Source organism: Homarus americanus, unplaced genomic scaffold (assembly GCF_018991925.1).
Source record: "Homarus americanus isolate GMGI-L3 unplaced genomic scaffold, GMGI_Hamer_2.0 scaffold46197, whole genome shotgun sequence".
Taxonomy (NCBI): domain Eukaryota; kingdom Metazoa; phylum Arthropoda; class Malacostraca; order Decapoda; family Nephropidae; genus Homarus; species Homarus americanus.
Window position 1 is genome coordinate 3,320,267 of NW_024723050.1, and position 20,751 is coordinate 3,341,017.

Genomic DNA, 20,751 nt, shown 5'->3' on the forward strand with positions numbered 1-20,751 from the left:
ACCCCCTGTTGGTACCATCAACGTTTTGGTGCTAACGCTAGATGCTGTGAGGCTCCCTGCAACCAGACGACGAAGCGACATCGACGGAAACTGGAAGGCGCCATAACCTCCGACACTATCAAGCAGCACATCACACGCCTTACTTCTGACCTTGACCACTTCACTCCTGCTGCCCGTCACGACCTACTACAAACACTATATCAGGCGGTTTCTGCATTCAAGGCTACTGCCCCCACTCCAGCCTTCCCACCGCCCTGAGCACATTCATCCAGCACCTCCTCTGCCAGTCTGCCCACCATTACCGCTTACAGCACCACCTCGCCCACAACATTTCTGGGTACCCTCTTTTCATCCTCAGGTACCTACTGCTCCTGACGTGGACCCTGTGTCATGATCGTAATGACGGCTAACCTGTTAAACTAATGATCCATATTACGCTTACACGTCCACAAAACCTTCTGAGTCTCCCAGTGGAAATGTCCTCCGTTCTCTCTGTTTCTTTGATGACGTCATCGAGTTGTCGTATGTTTGTTGACCGAACTTGTAAACTCTTTCAGCTACCGAGACCCTGTAAACCTTTTTTTTTCACCTATGAATATCAGAGACTCTGATAATCATAGTGAAATTGTGGTAGGGAGGTTAACCGAGGAATTAGTTAATATTCTGAAGGGAACCTTTTAAAATCTGCTCCTCGGGTTTGTAGCAAGGTGCTGCGTGTTGGGACGTGTTACCATCCAACCTTTTGTAATTAATTTAATTCTTGCTTTTGATAGCTCAGTCAGAGCATTGTTTGTGAAGATAATAGTAGGGAATGAAACCGAGTTCGTAGTCTCAGTTTCAAACGTCAGAGTGTTACAGTAACGTAATTCAGTGAAATGGTTGAGTAGGTGGAGTCCGTGACTTTAGCGTGGGTGAAAGGCGGCGGGTAGCTCAACCCAGTAAGCGCCACGCTCCTCCACCCACAGGTCCCTATCGCAGCCTAGGCATTGTCTGTAGCGTGGATGACGCATCCACTAGTCTGGGGATGTCTGAGGTCCAGTGGAGTCGGATGTCCCCGTGAATCCCGACCGTCAGAGGCTCCACTACCACCTATGGGCCCCAAAGCTGGCCAGAGTTCCCCTAACGCCATGCCCACGTAGTGAACCCGGATTGTCAAGCCCCACAAACAACTGCCAGCCCCATCATTGGTGGATGAGTACAGTACATAACTCGGTGGGGCTGTTGGTGTGGTGGTGTTAGTCCACTGGAATTATCTGAGTTTGTTAGAAGGTGTCACTTGGTGATGAGACTCCCATGGTGGCCGCTGGAGTATGGCCCCTGGGGTATTGAGTGTTGTACTGGCAGGTGCCAGAAGTTCCTATTTTGGGGTGAAGACAACGTCTTTTCTGTAACCATTTTTGTGTTTAATAAACAGTGTATTTGTATGTGGGTCTATGATTCACCTACAGTATTCACCGTTGTTCTTTCCCTAATACTCGATACTATAATTACATGGACCCATGGGCCTTCCTCTCACATCACGCTATCAAGTCAGAGTATTACGTAAGTTGTTGTAAGAGTGCCAAGCCCTTACAGGGTGGCAGCTTGTGGTGCGTGCTCTTACAAATGGTGGCCTCGGTGGCTCAGCAGTAAGTAGTAGCAGCCCCCACTCTTACACCTGCAGCCGGCCCTATGGACCCAGCGCCACTGAGGACTGTGTACCTGCCGCGAGAGAAGCCCCACATTCCTCGTCTGTACAACTTTCTCTTATCCACAACCCTACTTCTCCCTCTGCTTCTCCCACAGATCTCGTGTCTCTAGACAGAGTCATCTCCCGTAGCAGCCGGCTCATCCACACCCCCTCCCGTTATGTCTCACATGTGGGATACAACCCTGCCGACAACAAGTCTCCTGCAGCGCCCAGAGGGGGAGTATTGCTGACAATGTTGTGGTACTGGTTGTTGATAGAATGTTGAGGATAAAATTTAAGTTAGTGGGAAAATTTGTCTATTTTGGAATGTTTAGGTTAGTTACATTAAACTGCCGTTTGTCGCTGACTAGCCAAGTTCCCTTGTCAAGTTCCCCAGCCAATGCCTCGTGGTCTAACACAGCGAGGTCGGCTATCAAGCCACGCCTACCTCCGCTATATAAGCCCTCACCTCGCCGTGAACTCCCTTCTTCTACCTACAGTCACGCAGCACGCAACACCTCCTCTGAGCAAGCTCCTCAGCTCTCTCTACTCCACGCTCCTGCACCAACTAGACCTCTCAACGAGCTCCTCATCCAAGACCTCTCATGAAGCTCCTAACCACACAGCAACTTCCCAGCACCAAACTGCACTGTACATTCAATATATATATATATATATATATATATATATATATATATATATATATATATATATATATATATATATATATATATATATATATATATATATATATATATACATATATATACAGAAAACGCATTGTGAGCTTCCTTTCTCCAACCCATCCTGAGTATGAGACAACATCACGAAACCCCACAACATCAGATGGGAGACAAAATGATGATACTTGAATGAGGAGGATGTTTGTTCCGAATTCATATTAGCTGCTGACAAGGTAATCATGGGCAAGGATTGAAGCAAGCGTGAAAAAGTCGAAAATATATTGTGTTGGTGCTGCCAGGCCCTGATACCCATTGAAGAAAAGATTGGTTGCCTTTGAAATTAGAAAATTTAGAGATATGCTGAACACTGGATGGGCTTATTTTGTTAGAAATGAAGTTGTACAAGGACCTGACTGGGATAGCCAGCAGTCAGACTAACATTAAAAAGGTAAAATTAAAATGATCTGGGCTTGATATGAGAATTAGAGCCTCAAGGATTGACGAGGGATGAGGGCGGGGTCATGAAGAGAGACGCCCCAGGGAAAAACAAGATCAAAATGACTGTGGCCAGTATAGCCTGCAGGCAAAGCCTTAGATTATAAAGTTCTGTCAACTCGGTCACATGCGGGCGCCATGTTGTTACTCAGCAAATGAAGAAGTTTGCCCACGTACTGTATAGGATGATGATGAATATTCATTAAAATTGTTATACATACTTACAATTGGGTACGCATGTTTATAAATTATGTGGGAGACAGCCCGAAGACTTTGTAGTGGACGTCTCCCCTACAACTGCCTACAACTGCGTAGCGGCGTCACCAAGCTGCTACAGCCTTCTCTAGCAACCAACCAGATGGTAAGGTTGCTTAGCAACGAAACTACTCACCGGCAACTTTCTGGGTTTTCCCAACATGATTCATAGAGGACTGGCGGCTGCTGCTGGGTATATAAGCTCTGTCTCTCCATTGAGATTCATTCTGACCATTCTTCTTGAACAAGCAACACCTCCTCCTCCGCCTGCCTGGCGGTCCTCGCTCCCGCCGGCGAGCATGGCGACCCACCAGCTGTCCTTCTCTGAGCTTCTTCACCAACCAACTCTCATTCTGCCCATCTTCCTGAACAAGCAACATCTCCTCCAGCAAGCTCCTAGCTGTTAACATTTATTCAACCAGGAGGCCAGCAACAGGCAACATCTTCTCTAACGAAGCTCCTGCACATCTACCTCCTTCAACACGCTACTCACTGAACGTCTTCTACTGAGCAGCTTCCCACCACACGGCACCTCCAGCACCAGACTGTCTATCATATAACTTATATATTATACAAGAAAACCACATTAGAGTTTCCTTCCATCCTGAGTGCTAGACAACATTAATATATCGATACCCCTACAACTTCCCACCTGCTGAGTAACAACATGGCGCTCAGTTGGCTAATTTCTATCTACGGTTCTGCCTAAAGGTACCGTAGTCAGTGTCTAAGTTCTCTCTACAGGACATACACGCTCTACAGATGAATAAATTAAAAATAGTAAATAATGTGTCAGTTGATTAGAAGCGAAATGAATAAAAGCATGTAATATCGCTTTAATGAATAAGGCAATTAAAACGAAAAACAGATAATAATTATATTTGATGGTTGAAGGAATTTTTAATTAGTATATTGTTGTACACCTTTGAAAAATATAATATATTTTATAGACATTTATTGTTGCCTCTTCTTTTAGGTTGATTTGGGAACGTCACTGATTTTGTCAATGGCCAAAAGCGCAAGAACTCGTAGTGATATTCTAAACCAGCTACATAAATGAATACCTCCCATTTCTTCTTTTTAAATGTATTAATATATGTCAAATGTTCATAAAAGTACTGTTATCGTCTTCAATTGTAATGGTGTTCGCCCGGCAGACTCACTACATAGGTTTATAAAACATTGACTTAATATATCTACTATATAATTTAAAACAGTTTTATAATATTAAATTGGAATTGATGAATATAAATATATTAAGATTTGCTATTTGTTGCAAAAAGTATATATATGTTTGTATAGGAGAATATTATGCATGCTGTTATTATGAAGTCGAGGGTTGGTGTAGTTGTCAACACAGGAAGCGGGTCATAATGGTGAGAGGGAACATTGTTTTGTGCTGTGAATTTTTTGTATATTTGGAAGAAATGGGGTGTTTATATTTCTTTATTATTGTGTAAGAGCTTATTATGCTAGTGTTTTAAGCTTATGGTGTTATTAAATCGCTTATGAGACGTAAACCAGATCCTCACCTGATCAAATTCTGTGATGTGTTTTGTGACTCGACTCAAAGTATCTTATGTTTATTGTGCTTTATATATTATTGCTACAGATTTTGTCTGGATACACACTCGTGTGTAACTGATTTTACTGAATATATTTTATTAATTAATCTTAAGTTTGCTTTTTAATAGAATTCCTATTCCCAGTACTGGGGGGGGGGGGATCTCGCACTAGGCAGAGAATTCTATCTCAATTTTATTGGTGTTGAACCAGTGTATTAATTACTAACCTTGCTATGTGCTTAAAGACCTTTATTGTTGAAGCGCAGTAACAACATTGGTAAATTTTTTCTTTAGGACACGAGTCCCGAGGGGTTGACCAATATGTTTTTCCATTGTATTGTGGTGTGTTTTAAACGAATCTGACCTTCATCTTTGGCGGAAATGGCTATTTTTTCTTGCCTTCCCCTTCAATCAATAATGGGGGGAGAACCTGGGAAATTGGGAATTTTGGGTGGGGGAGAAAACGAAAACGAGTCGTCTAACCTAACTAACCTAACTCCTAGCCAGGACTACACCCCTGGACCCCCAGTAGGCCTAACCTGACCCCTAGCTGGGGGCGGTAGGCCTAGCTTAAACTAACCTAAATGTTTCAGTAGTTAAAAACTTTGGGGCGCACCATGTCCGAAAGTACAATACCTTAGTTAGAAGTGGAAGGACCAGAGATACGTAAGAATTGGATAGAATGATCGTCTTTCTCATAAAACTTAGCATTAAACTTAAAATAATCGTAGGAGCACAAATGACAACCAACCTCCACCACGGCCATTGTGAGACTGGTCAATGAAATTACCCAGGCTGCTTTCTTTGAAAATTAATCAAATGTGATAGGTCAAAAAAAAATTGCATTAAGATATTGATACCTCATTGGTCACGACTGGATGACGTGAGTCAACATTGCGCATGCGTGATGCGCCAATAACATCATCTCACAGACGAAGACTGAAAACTACGTAAAATAAATTCAATTGTGTCGCTATTATCCATTTCTGCCTGGTATATATGGGGTTCAGAATGCTCAGAATAGGGAGATCTAAATGTTTCAGTAGCTTATAACTTTGGGGTGCACTATGTCCTAAAGTAAAATAATACCACAACATTTTAAGAACACTTATAAGTTTGTTGGTCTGGGTATTGAATACAGTACATGTACCGCAGGTAATAATGGTAAAGGAGGAAGAGCGGTTAGCACCAGAATGCTTTTATATGAGTCCTGCCCATATCGTCACCAACCCTCTTTGTCACCACTATTTTTAACCCGTTTTGTAACCACAGCTTTACCCCTTTCGTCACCCCGTTTATTCCCATCATTATATACACAAAAATAACTGTTGCGTGGGATAGCAAATACATAATAAAAAACACTTAAGACAATTTATTAAAGACGAAAATAAAAGATAACACCACTGTTAATACGCCTGTAATCATCTCACTGCTCGGTGGTTCATGCATCGGTGCCAAATCACCTTCATTTGTTCTTTATTTTGCTTATTTACCATTGTTGAATCATTTTCTTTATTAAACAATTAATATTCATGTATAATAATAAAAATAATAACAATACTTCTCGAGTCGTCTGTATACGTGTAATTTCTATTCGTGTAAAATAATAACTTACAATTTGTCACTAATACCAGCGACTGTTAGTGATGACAAAGTGGAATTGATATTGGTGACGAATTGGGTCAGTGACGATGTGGATTGGTTGCCAAATGTGGTGTATCCTTTTATATATTTCATTCGTGTCTTCCACAGTTATAATTTGGATGATTTTAACTAATAAAATCAATACAGCAACTTTTTATTCTCATCATAAATGTTTTTTGTCCTTTGTCTGCAATCATAAATCACCTGGAGTGGGCAGGGTATGAAGGATGAGGGAAATTTGGAAATAAAAACACAGAAAAAACTGATCATATAGCACTTAATCAAGTCTATACCGTACATGCTTTGTTTGCCAAGAAATTTAATTTTTACTTTAAATATTCTGCTGAAATTTCTGGCCTGTTGTTGTCTGATTGGAAATAAATAAATTCTGATTCCGGTCTCGCTAAAATTGTCAATAAACTGACAGAGCTTTATATTGGGGCTTTTACTACCTTTTATTTTTAGCCTTCACTGTCCAGAGTTGTGTGTCTATGACCTGTGCAAATCCCATGTAATTTTTTTTTATTTCTGCACAATAGGTTCTTAAACCTATTCATGTCTTAAGTAAGTGCTTTCAGCTTAATATGCCAGGGGTCCAGGTTAGGTTAGGTTTGGTTGGGTTGGTTAAGTTTGTGTTATCAACCACGTATTACTACTGTATACACTCGTCTATAATTCTATCTCATTTATAGGTCGACCCTGATTTTTGACCAAGAAATCATTAATTTATGATGTGCCTCGTTTATAGGTCTACCCAAGTTTTTGAGGGTAATGGAACAACAAATTAGGGTAATAATGCACCATATTTTATGGCATACAAAACTCATTTCAGAAAACCTTCACTAAAAACACACTACGTCCTGTAAACTGAGGGTTGCTGTGCCTGAAACACCGAGCGCCGAAGGCAAATTGTTTACCATTTATTATTACAACACTTTACACTGAAACACAGGTAGTTTCAGCAAAAATACCCCTGTATTGTATATTTCCATTCAAGTATTTATTCAAGTCAATTAGGATGGAATATTATTTTAATACAACAGTTTTTTTAACTGAAAACCATTCGAAAAGCGATTACAGTAACATCTTTTGAACAACGAAAGAAAGCGAAAGTCGATTGTTTTTTCATGATTTTATCCCACTTTCCACTGTAATACGTACGTCATTTCAGCAAAAATATTACATTTCCGGGAATATATTATATCAAGCACAGTATGAATAGAATACCATTCTAATATAACAGTATTTTAACCGAACACTATTAGAAAAACGAGTAACATCTCTTGAACATCGGAAGGTTAGGTAAAATCTTTTGTTTTCATGTATTTTATTCTATTTTACATTGAAATACATCACGTTTCTGCAAAACTACTATTTATTTCTGAGAATATATTCATTCAGGCACAGTTAAGGGAAAATATACTTGTGATGTAACAGTTTTTTAACTGAAAACGATTAAAAAAACACGTACCGTCTAGCTGATACGGCAACTGTGCCAACACCCAACAGCTGGTGGTGCGTTGTGCATCGTTGTAAACAATATGAGGTTGAGGTGGATTACCGGGTATTATATTAAGTGTGAAACATCGAAATGGTTTATATTACCAGTATTTTTTGTAGATCAATGGGTACTGTGATACCGTATATATGATATGATAAGTTAGCCTGTGCTAAGAACTTCAACATAGACTACTTAAAGCACATTGTAAGGTAAGTTAGCCTATTGTAAGTTGGTGAGCTTCATCTGCTGAAGGCACCGCACAACTCTTCATTACTAATTGGTACATATTTTACGTTTCCATTGTTTACTGGCAATAAATGGTAAATATTTTTCATGTCTGAAGCTAAAAGTTGCTCCTCGCCCTTCCCATCATGCACGGACTCAACCTAACAAAACTATTACCCATGTAGAGGTCGACCCCCAATTTTTTGCCTAAAAATTTGGTCTTAAAAACTCGAACTACACACGAGTATATACGGTTATTAAGTTAACCTAACCAACCAAACCTACTTAACTTGACCTAACTTCTTAAGAAAAAAACCTTTTTCAATCAATAAAAATTTCAGATGACAATTCCAAATTTCTTGTTGTGTAGCACTGAGAGAATTGTTCTGATGAATGTATTGCAGAACAAGAAGTTTTTCCAGGTTGGCATGTTTACTTTGTCGAACCAAGTGCCTTTAGACATGGACACCGTAAACCCACAATAATGAGATCCCTTCCACTTGTGGAGTTTTGCAATACCAAGTACAGTATGCTGATACTGTATTCATGATACTAACAGTCTGACCCACTCCTTGAACACTTGACTAATGAAAGGAGAACACCATGAACCCTGAAGATGTCAACAGCTGCAGCTTCATTTTCAAATACAGTACTGTACTCGCTCAATTATGCGTCAAACCCTTGCAACTTCGCAATTCAAATTTCAGAGCTTATGCATGCTAACGATTATCATGTGACATTCAAACTTCTGCTGATTAGCCGAGAAAGACGTAAACGATGTATTTCCCCATGAACTTGTATATACGGTACTATGTTTAAGTGAAATAAAAAAGTGAAAATAACTCAAAAACTATCAATTTCCAACAGAAATGCCATAAATTTTAGTTTTTTTATATCTCCATCTCCCTATATAAGAATCAATATACTGTAGAGTTGTGTTCATGGCATCTACGGAATATAACATGAAAATCTTATTCCTTTCCTTTTTGGGGGCCATTTTATAAGGAGAGAAAGGACAGTATTTACAGTACCGGTATCTTATACAGTATAGATAAATTTCCTCAAGTTGCTGGTAAAGCAGCACAATTGTCATAAAATATTACTGTGTAGGTTACCAACCTTTATATAGGGACTTTGATAACTACAGTATTGTACATGTGAACTGTACTATAGTTACACATTTCTTAATTTCTTTAATTTTTATGCTTTATTTTTACTGGTACAGTTTTTAAAATTCATAGGATTCAAGTCCATCTTGGAGGAAGGAAAAAAATGTTTGGACTCAAGAATATTTTTTTTTTATTATAGTCATGGTAATGATAGGTTAGATTAGTTTATGATTGTTGTTCATTACATGTACTCTAAGCTGATTCTTCTTCATTGCATTTCAGGGTCAGAGCCAGAGTAGTGGTTCTGGGGGAGGGGGACAAGGGGGAGATGACAAGAAAGATAAGAAGAAGAAATACGAGCCTCCGGTGCCCACCCGAGTAGGCAAGAAGAAGAGAAAGATGAAGGGGCCTGACGCTGCAAATAAATTACCTCTTGGTGAGTGACATTATTTATAGGCTATAAAGTAGTGAATGTTTATGGTATTTATAATTAACAACAGTTGTTATAACCCATGTTTATTTGTTCTTCTTTATACTTACTAAGTGAAGCAGAAAAACAGTCAGAAGCCATAGTACAGTACAATATAGTGTTTGGTTAATTTTCGTGACCTGGAGATGTACTGCTTTTAGGTGAAGTCAATAGTGGGCCTCCATAGTTTGTTACTCCATTTCCCTCAAGATGGTCTCACCTTTGTGATTGTGTAAAGACTTGACGTATTAACATACATTGACTGTATGACTGTAAATTGGAAAACTTAACCAGATTTTACCCTGAAAAAGTACAGGAAATTAGGAATAAAACATTGCACGTATCAATTCAGAGTTTGCAAGGAGTGTCATGGTAGATCTGAAATTTGGCAGAATTTGTGTTCATGAGCTGTATGATGTATGTTCAGTTATTAAAGAGAGTTTTGTTGGATACCCTGAGTATCTTTATTAATGTCTAATTTACTTTATATTTTATTAGTAACACCACATACACGTTGCCGCCTTAAGATGTTGAAGTTAGAGCGCATTAAGGACTACCTGCTGATGGAAGAAGAATTCATTCGTAACCAGGAGACTCTGAGGCCTCAAGAGGAGAAGCAGGAGGTAAATAACACTTGGGCGTTACATTAACATTTTCATTCACCCGTTCAGTCTGGTGAGCAAATTTCAAAATTACTGTACTGCACTTGCTCAAACCAAATTGTCCTACAGATATTAATTTATTAAAGCAGTGTTTAAAATAAAGGAAATTAGTACAGAAAAGTACAGTACTGTAATTTTATATATGATAATACAGTACAGTATAGTCTCGATTTACGCAGATTTGGTTTACGAGTTTGGTCATTTACGCGGCACCTTGCCAGACCGACAAGTTTTATTTACGCCGTTCATTCCATCATTTACGCGGGAAGCAGCGCGGGCAGGGTGCGCACAAGGTCGCCCAGTCAACAAAACATTACCGAGTTTTTCACCCACCACAGCCAGCCCAAGTCAATGAGAGTGATAGTGAGGATATGGACTTTGAGGGGTTTGACAAAGAGGCCCTGCTAGCCTCTGTGGTGGATAGTGATACAGGTGAGGGTCAATAATCTGCCCTCTGCCTCAGAACCAACCCCAATCCCCGTTTACTCAGCCAAATCTTCTACTAAGTAAGTGTTAAAAAACATAATATTATTGATATTTCTCTTAAATATTAATTGTGTGTGCATACCATCATAAAATTAAGATGTTATTTTTACTACAACGTACGTAACGTATTGTGTCTGGGTGAAGTATGAGTTGTTAATTTACTGAAGATATTTGTTTTTAGCTCATAAAATTCATAGAAATTACCCGGCCAGAATATAATTTACATTGCTGGAATTCTTAAAAGATAGTGATTAATTTGAATATAAACAAGCTAAAATTTGCTTTAGACATACAAATTTTAGATCTAATTTAAGAATTTTATTAGAGAGAGCAAAAATTTTATCTTTTGTGCAAAATATATGGCGTTTATATTCAAATTATTCGCAGTCTTGCAAGGAATCCAGCAATGTCAATTATAATATCCTAAACATAGTCTGAGGTATTATTTATTACTAAAACTAAAAACCTAGTGTTTTCACCCAAACATTTTTGAAGAGCGTGGGAAGAGGGGGGGGGTTGATTCCATTATTTGAATGGACATTAACTGTATTTCTCTTAAATATTAATTGTGTGTGCATACCATCATAAAATTAAGATATTATTTTTACTACAACGTACTATTGTGTCGGAAAAAGTGTAGTTTGGGGGTCGGCCCAGTCTCTATTTCAATTAATCCCATATGTTCTGTTATTTCGTTTACTTATTATTCGTTTTACGTGGACCTCCTCGGGTTCAATTCGCATAAATGAAGACTATACTGTAAACTTCCTCTAATCCGAACTAATTGAGGAGGAGGCCTGTCTCGGTTGGGCAGGGGTCTGTATTGTTTATATTACAAGGTGGAAAATTCGAGAGGATGGGGGGACATATATACAGTGGTCCCTCGATTAACGAACGGTTCATTTAACAAAATTTTGGTTAACAAATTCGCTCCCATAAGGATTTCCAGTTCCATTAACAAACAAAACTTTTATTAACGACAGCCTTACGAGAAACACGCTTTGTTGTGCGCATCAGCTCGTCTGCCAATACAGTAATTGGTTCTATGTTTACATTCGTTTCCAGTGGAGTAAATATCAAGAAAGTTGTGCTCTTGAATATTTTTGCATTTTTTATATTAAAATTATTGGTCATTCTGAAATTTAGTTAACATATTGATAATATATACAGTACAGGGAACAGTTTTTGTGTGCCCTTCAGCTGATCGAATCACCCACCAACGCTCCTCAGTTTAACTTTGTTTACAGTGGAGTGAACATCGAGTTTGTTGGTCTCTTGAATATTTTTGCATTTTTACATTAAAATTAATGTTCATTCTGAAATTTAGTTAACATATTGATAATATACAGTGCAGAAATTATTATGAAACATGAAGAAGGCATTAGAACCAATGCACTCTGTAAAGAATATGGCATGTCATCATCAACTGCCTCTACAATCAGCTGTTTGATATGTAAACAAAGCTGCCGGGAATAAGATATACACACCTCAAAGTAAGTTAAAATACAGTATTCTATTGTTTTTATTATTGTACAGTACTGTATTGTATTTTGTTAATTCTACTTTTTCTGTGAGTTGGAACCAATTACCCAATAACCCATTGAAATAATATATTCAGTTCAAGAATTTTTTGGTTAACAACCGACTCTGTGGAACCAATTGTGTTCGTTAATTGAGGGACCACTGTATATATATATATTTTAGATAGAGGATAATGTTACTAATGCCCACTTAACAGTAGGAACATTTCTGAAGTGTAATACTATATATATATTTGTAGGAGGAGAGAAGCAAGGTGGATGACCTGCGAGGGACACCCATGAGTGTAGGAACTCTTGAGGAGATCATCGATGATAACCATGCCATCGTCTCCACAAGTGTGGGGTCGGAACACTATGTCTCTATCCTATCCTTTGTAGATAAAGATCAGCTTGAACCTGGATGTTCAGTGCTGCTCAATCACAAGGTGAGTCAATATCTTAAGAATGTATTGAAAGTGAAATAATCAGTTATGTTAGCAGTGTGAATAAGACCTAAGACCATTGCATTATATGTTTCTTTTTATTATGTAAAGGATATGATTTGTTTACAAATAACACAACCTTGTGTGGGGTACAAAAATTGAAATTATAATAATTTAGTATTTTATTGGCACTGTTAGAGAGGATAGCATCTTGGGAATTTTATATCTCATGACATGAAGACTGGAGGAAGGAATATATCATTCATATTTGTGTGTGTTCCAGACATTTTTGTGTAGATATCCTTTGTTATTTACCAATTTTGGAAGTGAAGCTATAAGGGTTTTAAATTAGGGTGTAGTAATATTATTTAGACTTTGGTGGGCTCTTTATAGATTTGTTTGTTTTTATGTTCAGAATGAAAAAAATTGATGGGGGAGTTAGGAAGAAACAAGTACTACTGTATTAACCTCAATAAATTTTTTTTTACATTACAAGTAACTTGACGATCTAAGGTTAAATTTGGTTAGGTTAAGTTAGAGCAATTCATGTGCTGTCAAGAAATTATTTAGTACGATTAAGTGTGTGTCACTGGGACCAAGAGGATTATTTAAAGTGGATAACTATCATGAACTTGTATTGCTCATACACAGATAAGCTGTTGCTTTTCTGGAGAACATTTGGATATTATATTTGCAGGTTCATTTAATTCTCTTTGTTTCCTTATTTTAATTGCATTCTATGCATTGGATGAACTTATACAAAAATAATAATAAAAAGGTGGCACACGCTCATTGAACAACGAACACCTAAAAAAAATTTGCATAAACATTAATGTTAGAATTACAGTCTTGCCAAATATAGGGTTGATTTGATGTACCACTTAGGAGTTATTCTCTGGGAAGTTTATGAGTGAGTTGTAGTTTTCCGTACTTGGTACTGTACATAGTGTATTTCTTCAAAGTGCTTACAGAAGAGGCCTGATATTTTGTACACACAGTATATTCAACAGTGCTAGAATTATTGTCTTAATATAATTAAAGCTGATTTAATATAACAGTGATTAAGGCTGACTGACTATAACACAGGAGTTATGCACCTTGAATATTAAAAAGTGGTTGTTCAGCATAGAGTTAAGGAGGGGATCTATTATTATTTTAAGTGCTTCTATTTACTACACCAGTAAATTTTCATAGGTAGTAAATGAGAAAATATGTAACTAGGATAAATATACGCTTATTGCAGATGGTAATGTTTTTAAAATTAAATATGAAATAAAAATATAAAAAGATATGAGTAATTAGGACATAACTTATGCTTATTTTCTTACGCAGGTGCATGCTGTTGTCGGAGTTTTGAGTGATGACACAGATCCTATGGTAACTGTGATGAAGTTAGAGAAGGCACCACAGGAAACATACGCAGATATAGGAGGTGAGTTGTTACTGTGGTGACCAGTGGCTGCTATTTTGTGTAACTATCCAGTTAATAAAATAAAACTCTCCCTACTGATAGTCTGTGTTGTTTTTACTCATTGATAGAGAACTTGTTGACTGTATTTTATCTTTTATTCCTCAAGTAGGTATGATGCCTCCTCTTCAGAACTGAATAAATTTGTGCTCAAGAAGAGATAATCCTCGACTAGATAATGTGATAATTTGAATGAATTTCAGGTTTGGATACACAGATTCAGGAGATAAAAGAGTCTGTAGAGCTGCCTCTCACTCACCCGGAGTACTACGAAGAAATGGGTATCAAGCCACCCAAGGGTGTGATTCTCTATGGCCAGCCAGGTACTGGCAAAACACTCCTGGCTAAGGCTGTTGCCAATCAAACCAGCGCCACCTTCCTTAGGGTTGTAGGCTCAGAACTTATTCAGAAATATTTGGTAAGTGTTTCTTGCAGTAATTTGCCCATAAAAATGTAATCATTGCTTTTAACAGCATTATAGTATATATAGTGATTAAATAAGGGATATTAAGCACACAGTAGTTTTGAAAATGACAAGTACTGTATTTAAGTGTGTTACTTTTTTCTTTAGGTGTTGTCAGATGTTCAATTATTTCACCAGTTTGGACCCTGAATGCAAGAGGAAGAATCACATTAGAAGTTAAAGAAATGTTGTGCAATATAAAATTTAAAGATGAGAAGGAAGTGTGAAAGTTAAAGTTTTGTCTAATAGAGTGGAAGTGAAGTAATGCAGAAGGTAATGATAGAAGTAGGAGTTGATGACCAAGAATTAGAATAAAGAACACACTAGAAATTAAGGGGTGAACATGGATTATTATAGGTCATGGTGTTTATTGGAAAAACTTACCGTTGATGGGTAACATTAAATTGTGTGAAACAACAGGGCTAAACTAGACAGATTGTGGAAAGAGTGTATCATAGGTGAGAGCATCTATTACTGCAGGAAGAATGAATAAGAATTAAGCATGTGTGTCCATTTGCATTTGAATATGGCTACCCTGCATAATAATAATAAGAGCCTTAAACAAATATTTGAAAACAACTTCAAAGTAAGGGAATGTAAAGTAATGGAATGTTTACCTATTCTCTTAGGTTTCCTTCACTGTTTTACTAATGTGTTTTGGATATTTCATGTTTCTGCTAGCCATAAATTATTACTGTATTATTTACCTTTTGCGAGCTCCTTTGTGCTAAAGGCGTAGGGTGACCAAAATCAAGAGCAGCACAAACATTTCCTTATTTACTGTCATTCATTAAGTCTTGCTACCATACCGTACCAGAAATAACTTATGACATGACTCTATGATCTAGTCATCTGTCTTGCCCATTATTTCATATGACACCTCGGCATTTATTTATATTCTCTACTACCTAACTACTATACATCGAATCCTACATCAACTTACTTCAGTTGAGCTTCTCTTTTTCTATGAAGTTTCTTCACCTTAAAATTTTTGTTCTCTTCCAGGGTGATGGTCCCAAATTAGTTCGCGAATTGTTTAGAGTTGCAGAAGAACACGCTCCCAGTATTGTATTTATTGATGAGATTGATGCAATAGGAACAAAGCGATACGATTCAAATTCTGGTGGTGAAAGAGAAATTCAACGAACCATGTTGGAGCTTCTCAACCAGCTCGATGGTTTTGATTCCAGGGGTGATGTGAAGGTATGTGTGCTTGCATTTACTTTTAGTAATTTTTTAATATTTAAATTTATATATTAATACATATATATCATGGTCTGTAATGTCTTCTATCTTGTAATCTATTTTTCATGGAAGGTATCAGTTGCATTAAACCTTACAAGAAAAGAAATGAAAAGATACCAAAGAAATTTTCAATAAAGGGTTTATATTGATAAACTGTAATGAAAGATATACAGTAGGATCTCAAGTTTCGCGACTAATTGGTACCAGTTTAAGCGTCTCAAAATTTAAAATCTAGAAAGCAGTGATATTGAAATGCCTGTACAGTACATGTAAATAAGTTAAATCAGTTCTAGCAGTGTCACCCGAACCCCCCTATGATGACCTACAACCCACCAAGAAAATTACATTTCTGTAATGTATTCATACATATTATATTGTACATATTGTTGATTACAATATTAATAGACACTCATACTGTAGAATAACTTACCTTGATGGAGTCAGTGAAATGCTTGATGGGTTCCAAGGCAGGGAGGGCTGGTTACTGTTTCCTCCCTGCTCTCTCCTCTACTCCTTTAACCTCAGCATCAAATCCCTCAAAGTCTTGAGGCAGTTCTTCCACCAGCAAGTCACCCAATACTTCAATCTCATCATCGGTGGTGCCATCATCATTTCCTAAAGTGATGTTTGCCAAGGCTTTAAAAGGCTGGGCCTTGCTCAGGTAATAAGGGCCTGCTGATGAGCATTAACACGGGGCATGTACAAGGCCTAATACTCCTCCATAACCTTATCAAGGACAGGGCAGATAAGGTTCTGAGGATGAGTCCTGGTATCCTATTCTAACTGTTCACAGATGTGTGCAATGTTTGTGAGCAATTCAGTCAGCTGGCTTGTTATAGGTTCACCAGGCTTAACATCATCCTTTGTGTTGGTTGCTGTTCTTGTTCTTCATCCTCCTCAACATTTCTTCAGTTGTCGGTTGCTGCTGATGTTGACCAACGATTTCTTGCAAATCTTCAACCTGAACATCAAAATCCGGTGCTGGGACTGACCACACTGCCTCCACTGTGTCCATTAGTGTTGCCGCCATGGACTGCCTCTCCCCGCTTGCCTTGGTCTGCTCTGTTCAACAATTCTGTCCACTGCATTTTTAATATTGTATTTCTTCCAAAATTCACAAACTGATAACACTTCACAATTGTGGGGTGGTGAGGTGTTAGGAGTCGAGTCATCTACCGTCTCCTCCTCCTCCTTCTCCTCCTGATTAGCTGGTAGAACCTGGTCACTGTCGGAGAGTTCTACCTCGATTTGTTGTAACTTAACTATTGAGTCTGTCTGCTGACGAAAGTCTTTATAGAGTGACTGATAGTTTAACATTACTGATGAATTTGTGGTCAAGTGGCTGCAGAAGCAATGTGGTGTTAGGAAGAAAGAAGATAACTTGTACATTAGGGTGGCGTCCAATTAGAAACTTAGAATATCCAGGAGCATTATCCATCACCAGGATCACTTTGAAGTCGATGTTCTTCCTCTGGCAGTACTGTTGGGTGTCAAGAACAAGGTGCTTGTAAAACTAATCGGTGCATAAAGACGTTGTAACCTAAACATTGAGCTGCGACATATTGGCATAACGGAAGGCTCTGAGACAGGCAGCACAGTTAACAACCAAAGGTTTCATCAAGAAATATCCACTTGCATTAGCTGTGAATAAAACTGTAATCCTCCCTGCCCTTTGAAGTCTTTACACCCCTTGCCTGTTTTTCATCCTTGGCAATGAAAGTGGTCTTAGGCGAGTGTTTCCAGAAAATGCCAGTTTCGTCACAATTGAAGATCTGGTCTCTGCAATAACCACCCTCTTTCACAAGAGCTTGAAGAGCGGGTAGATATTTTTCTGCTGTTATGACATCAGCCGATGCACTCTCCCCATGATAGTGGGCAAACTTGACTTCATAAAGCTTCTTAAAGGCAGCCAACCAACCAACAGAAGCATTGAACGGTGGTGGAGAGTTAAAAGTGTTTCTTCTGTGCAACGGCAGCGTAATAAACATGTGCCAGCCTTATCTGTAGCCCAGACAGGTCGCCTTGCTCATGGTTTCTTCTTTCCACCCACTTATGAAGGTAATGTTCTGTGATAATTAACAGTAGGTTGCGTTGTGAAGTATCGGAGAACGTCCTGTTACTAGAAAATCTTGATAATATATTCACGGAAGCAGCTAAGGCTTCCATGTTCTTAAGGAACATATGTTTGATTCGGGGCAGTTGAACCTACACTTGATCATTTCAAAGGGGTATTTCCTTTTCTTGACCCCCTTACAGTAGTGACGCTTGGCTTGGGGCTTTCCTTGTTGACCTTTTCTACAGCCATCATTACCACCAGAACCGCTCTCGACATTAACATTAAGCACTTTACTCATCGTTAATACCCAAGAATCACTAATACACAAGAATCGTTAATAGTTAAACAAGAATCTCGTGAAACATGAGCACAATGAGTTATATAATCCAAGGCCACTGCCTGCAACGTTCATTCAAACTAACTGCCGTAAACAAAAAACACTCGGCGAATTGACGAATAACAAAAGACCGTGACAATCTCGCTGCCCACTCTCCAATAACTCAAAAAACTGGTAATGAAAATCGTTATTCTTGAGAGGTTGGAAATTTTAAGTGACGAAACATATGAATCGTGAATCTAAAACTCGCTAAACTTGAGATCCTACTGTACAGTACACTGTACAGTACTGTATATCCTTTTATGTCACCTCACTTGAGTTATGGTCCATGCAATTAGGATATGTTTTTTACACACAATGGAGTTGAAGATGAGCCACATTTTTTTATGTTAGTTTCATCTTTAACCTTTTGTCTAAGAGGGTGAAGCATCAGCTGTTTTTAATTAGTTTTAATTGGATGGTGGTTGTTCTTTATATAAGGTATATACCTTAATTGTCATACAGATCTGATCCGCCTATTGGCTGCAGTGCTTGGCTTTGAGCCTAAATTCCATAAGTCAAGAAATCATTAGCTTAAAAAGTTTATATAGATATTTTCTATTGTTTTAAAGAGCCATTAATCATGTTTTATTTTATTTTTGCAACAGGTAATCATGGCAACAAATCGAATTGAAACCTTAGATCCGGCTTTGATCCGTCCTGGCAGAATCGATCGTAAGATAGAGTTCCCTCTACCCGATGAAAAGACAAAGCGACGCATCTTCCAGATCCACACATCACGAATGACTTTATCCGATGATGTGAACTTAGATGAACTTATAATGGCCAAGGATGACTTATCAGGAGCTGATATAAAGGTACGATAAAGATATAGTTTAATAGAATACAATACATTGTAAAGAATGTGACCGCAGCACTTTTGAGATGACCTTTATACCCATCAGTGTACACACACACACTTGTATTTGTCTACTAATTGTATTGAAGTACAGTCAGCCCATTTATCCACAGGGATTAGGGGCTAAAATCTTGCAAATAATCATATACAGTACTGTAGTAGATAATTTAAACCATGTACAGCTCCTCCCCGACTTACGACCTACTCGACTTCTGACCACCCGGACATATGACCACCTCAGTCATACAAAATTTTTGTCAAATACGTAATTTCGAGTTCCAGCGTCAGTTACTGTGCTGTGTACTGAAAAAATTTTCGTTTGTAATTCACTTTAAAATGGCTGGCAAGCTTAAATGTGAGAGTTTTGTGGTGCTGAGAAGAAAAAGAGACCTATTTTAGGTTTTCTATGTATAATTTAAGTATTTTCGACTTGGGACCATTTTGACTTACGGCCTGGATTTGAGTCCCTAACCCTGTTGTAAGTGGGAGGTAGTAGTCTCCTAGAAAACAAGAAAATTCAGAACAACATAGATTGCTAATTAAACACAATATTGTATCGTAAATGAACCTTCAACTCCAGACTGAAGTGATTATAAAATGACACCGTGAAAAATTCATGAGTTATTAGCCTGGGACATATAACAAGAAGTTGAACCATGGCATACCCACATCTTATGTACAAGTTTAGATAATGATCTTGTCTTTGTCCTGTTTAAATCATAATGCACAACTTCTGCTACCACTTAGCATCTCTAAATATAAAGTAAGTTAAGAGTAGCATCTCTATTAAATATAAAGTAAGTTAAGAGTAGCTTCATTAGCATTTTTACACTTTTATTATTATGGTGTTCTTCCAGCAACAGCAGTAGAAATCTCTCATGTAAAATTATTCCCTTCCTTGCAGCTGAAGATCCAAGAGAGGGTTATCATATTAATTTCTTTATATTTGTGACAGAATCTTTACTGCCTTTTGGTCTTAATGCATTTACAGTACCGTACTGGTATAATCTCGTATATATTACAACTTGGTTGTTATGCACATGAATGGTCATTCATATCTTACTATAAATCTTTCTCTTACACAGGCAATCTGTACAGAGGCTGGGTTAATGGCATTGAGAGAAAGGCGAATGAAAGTCACCAGTGAAGATTTCAAGAAGTCTAAGGAGAATGTTTTATATAGAAAGAAGGAAGGAACACCAGAGGGTCTGTACCTTTAAGGTTTAGGAAGTGTGGCCATATGTCGTCTTTATCAGCCCCCTAACCTTGACGTGCATGTCATGTATCACGTTATTTCTAAATAAGTAATTTAGGAATCTACTTATTTTTTAATATTTTTTGTATGTATATTTTAGTTCAGTTTGTATGTAATTTTTAGTTCAGTATTGTTTTACTAACTTTACTGAGCTAATATAAGCTACAAAGTGTTTTGAGGTATTACATCTTAAGAAATGACTAACTGATGATATTTGTTAGAAATAAAATGGTGTTACAAATTATTTGTTTTATTATACCTCAGTTTTTGTAAAGATGTTACAACGATATTATTATTACACTT

At 37.8% G+C, this 20,751-nt stretch overlaps 1 protein-coding gene across 1 annotated transcript; it reads left to right on the top strand.

Annotated features, from left to right (window-relative positions):
- Positions 1-4,438: 4,438 nt before the first annotated feature.
- Positions 4,439-20,689, top strand: LOC121863277 (26S proteasome regulatory subunit 4). Its single transcript, XM_042361857.1, has 9 exons — positions 4,439-4,478; positions 9,429-9,582; positions 10,114-10,238; positions 12,544-12,729; positions 14,059-14,158; positions 14,398-14,612; positions 15,663-15,860; positions 18,943-19,152; positions 20,279-20,689. Exons 1-9 carry the CDS (start codon positions 4,476-4,478, stop codon positions 20,411-20,413), a joined length of 1,326 nt encoding a protein of 441 aa, XP_042217791.1. The 5' UTR covers positions 4,439-4,475; the 3' UTR covers positions 20,414-20,689.
- Positions 20,690-20,751: the final 62 nt, after the last annotated feature.

Coding starts and splice junctions, on each gene's coding strand:
- LOC121863277 (XM_042361857.1), top strand. Junction 12,730..14,058: donor CAGTGCTGCTCAATCACAAG/GTGAGTCAATAT, acceptor TTTCTTACGCAG/GTGCATGCTGTTGTCGGAGT. Junction 14,159..14,397: donor AACATACGCAGATATAGGAG/GTGAGTTGTTAC, acceptor AATGAATTTCAG/GTTTGGATACACAGATTCAG.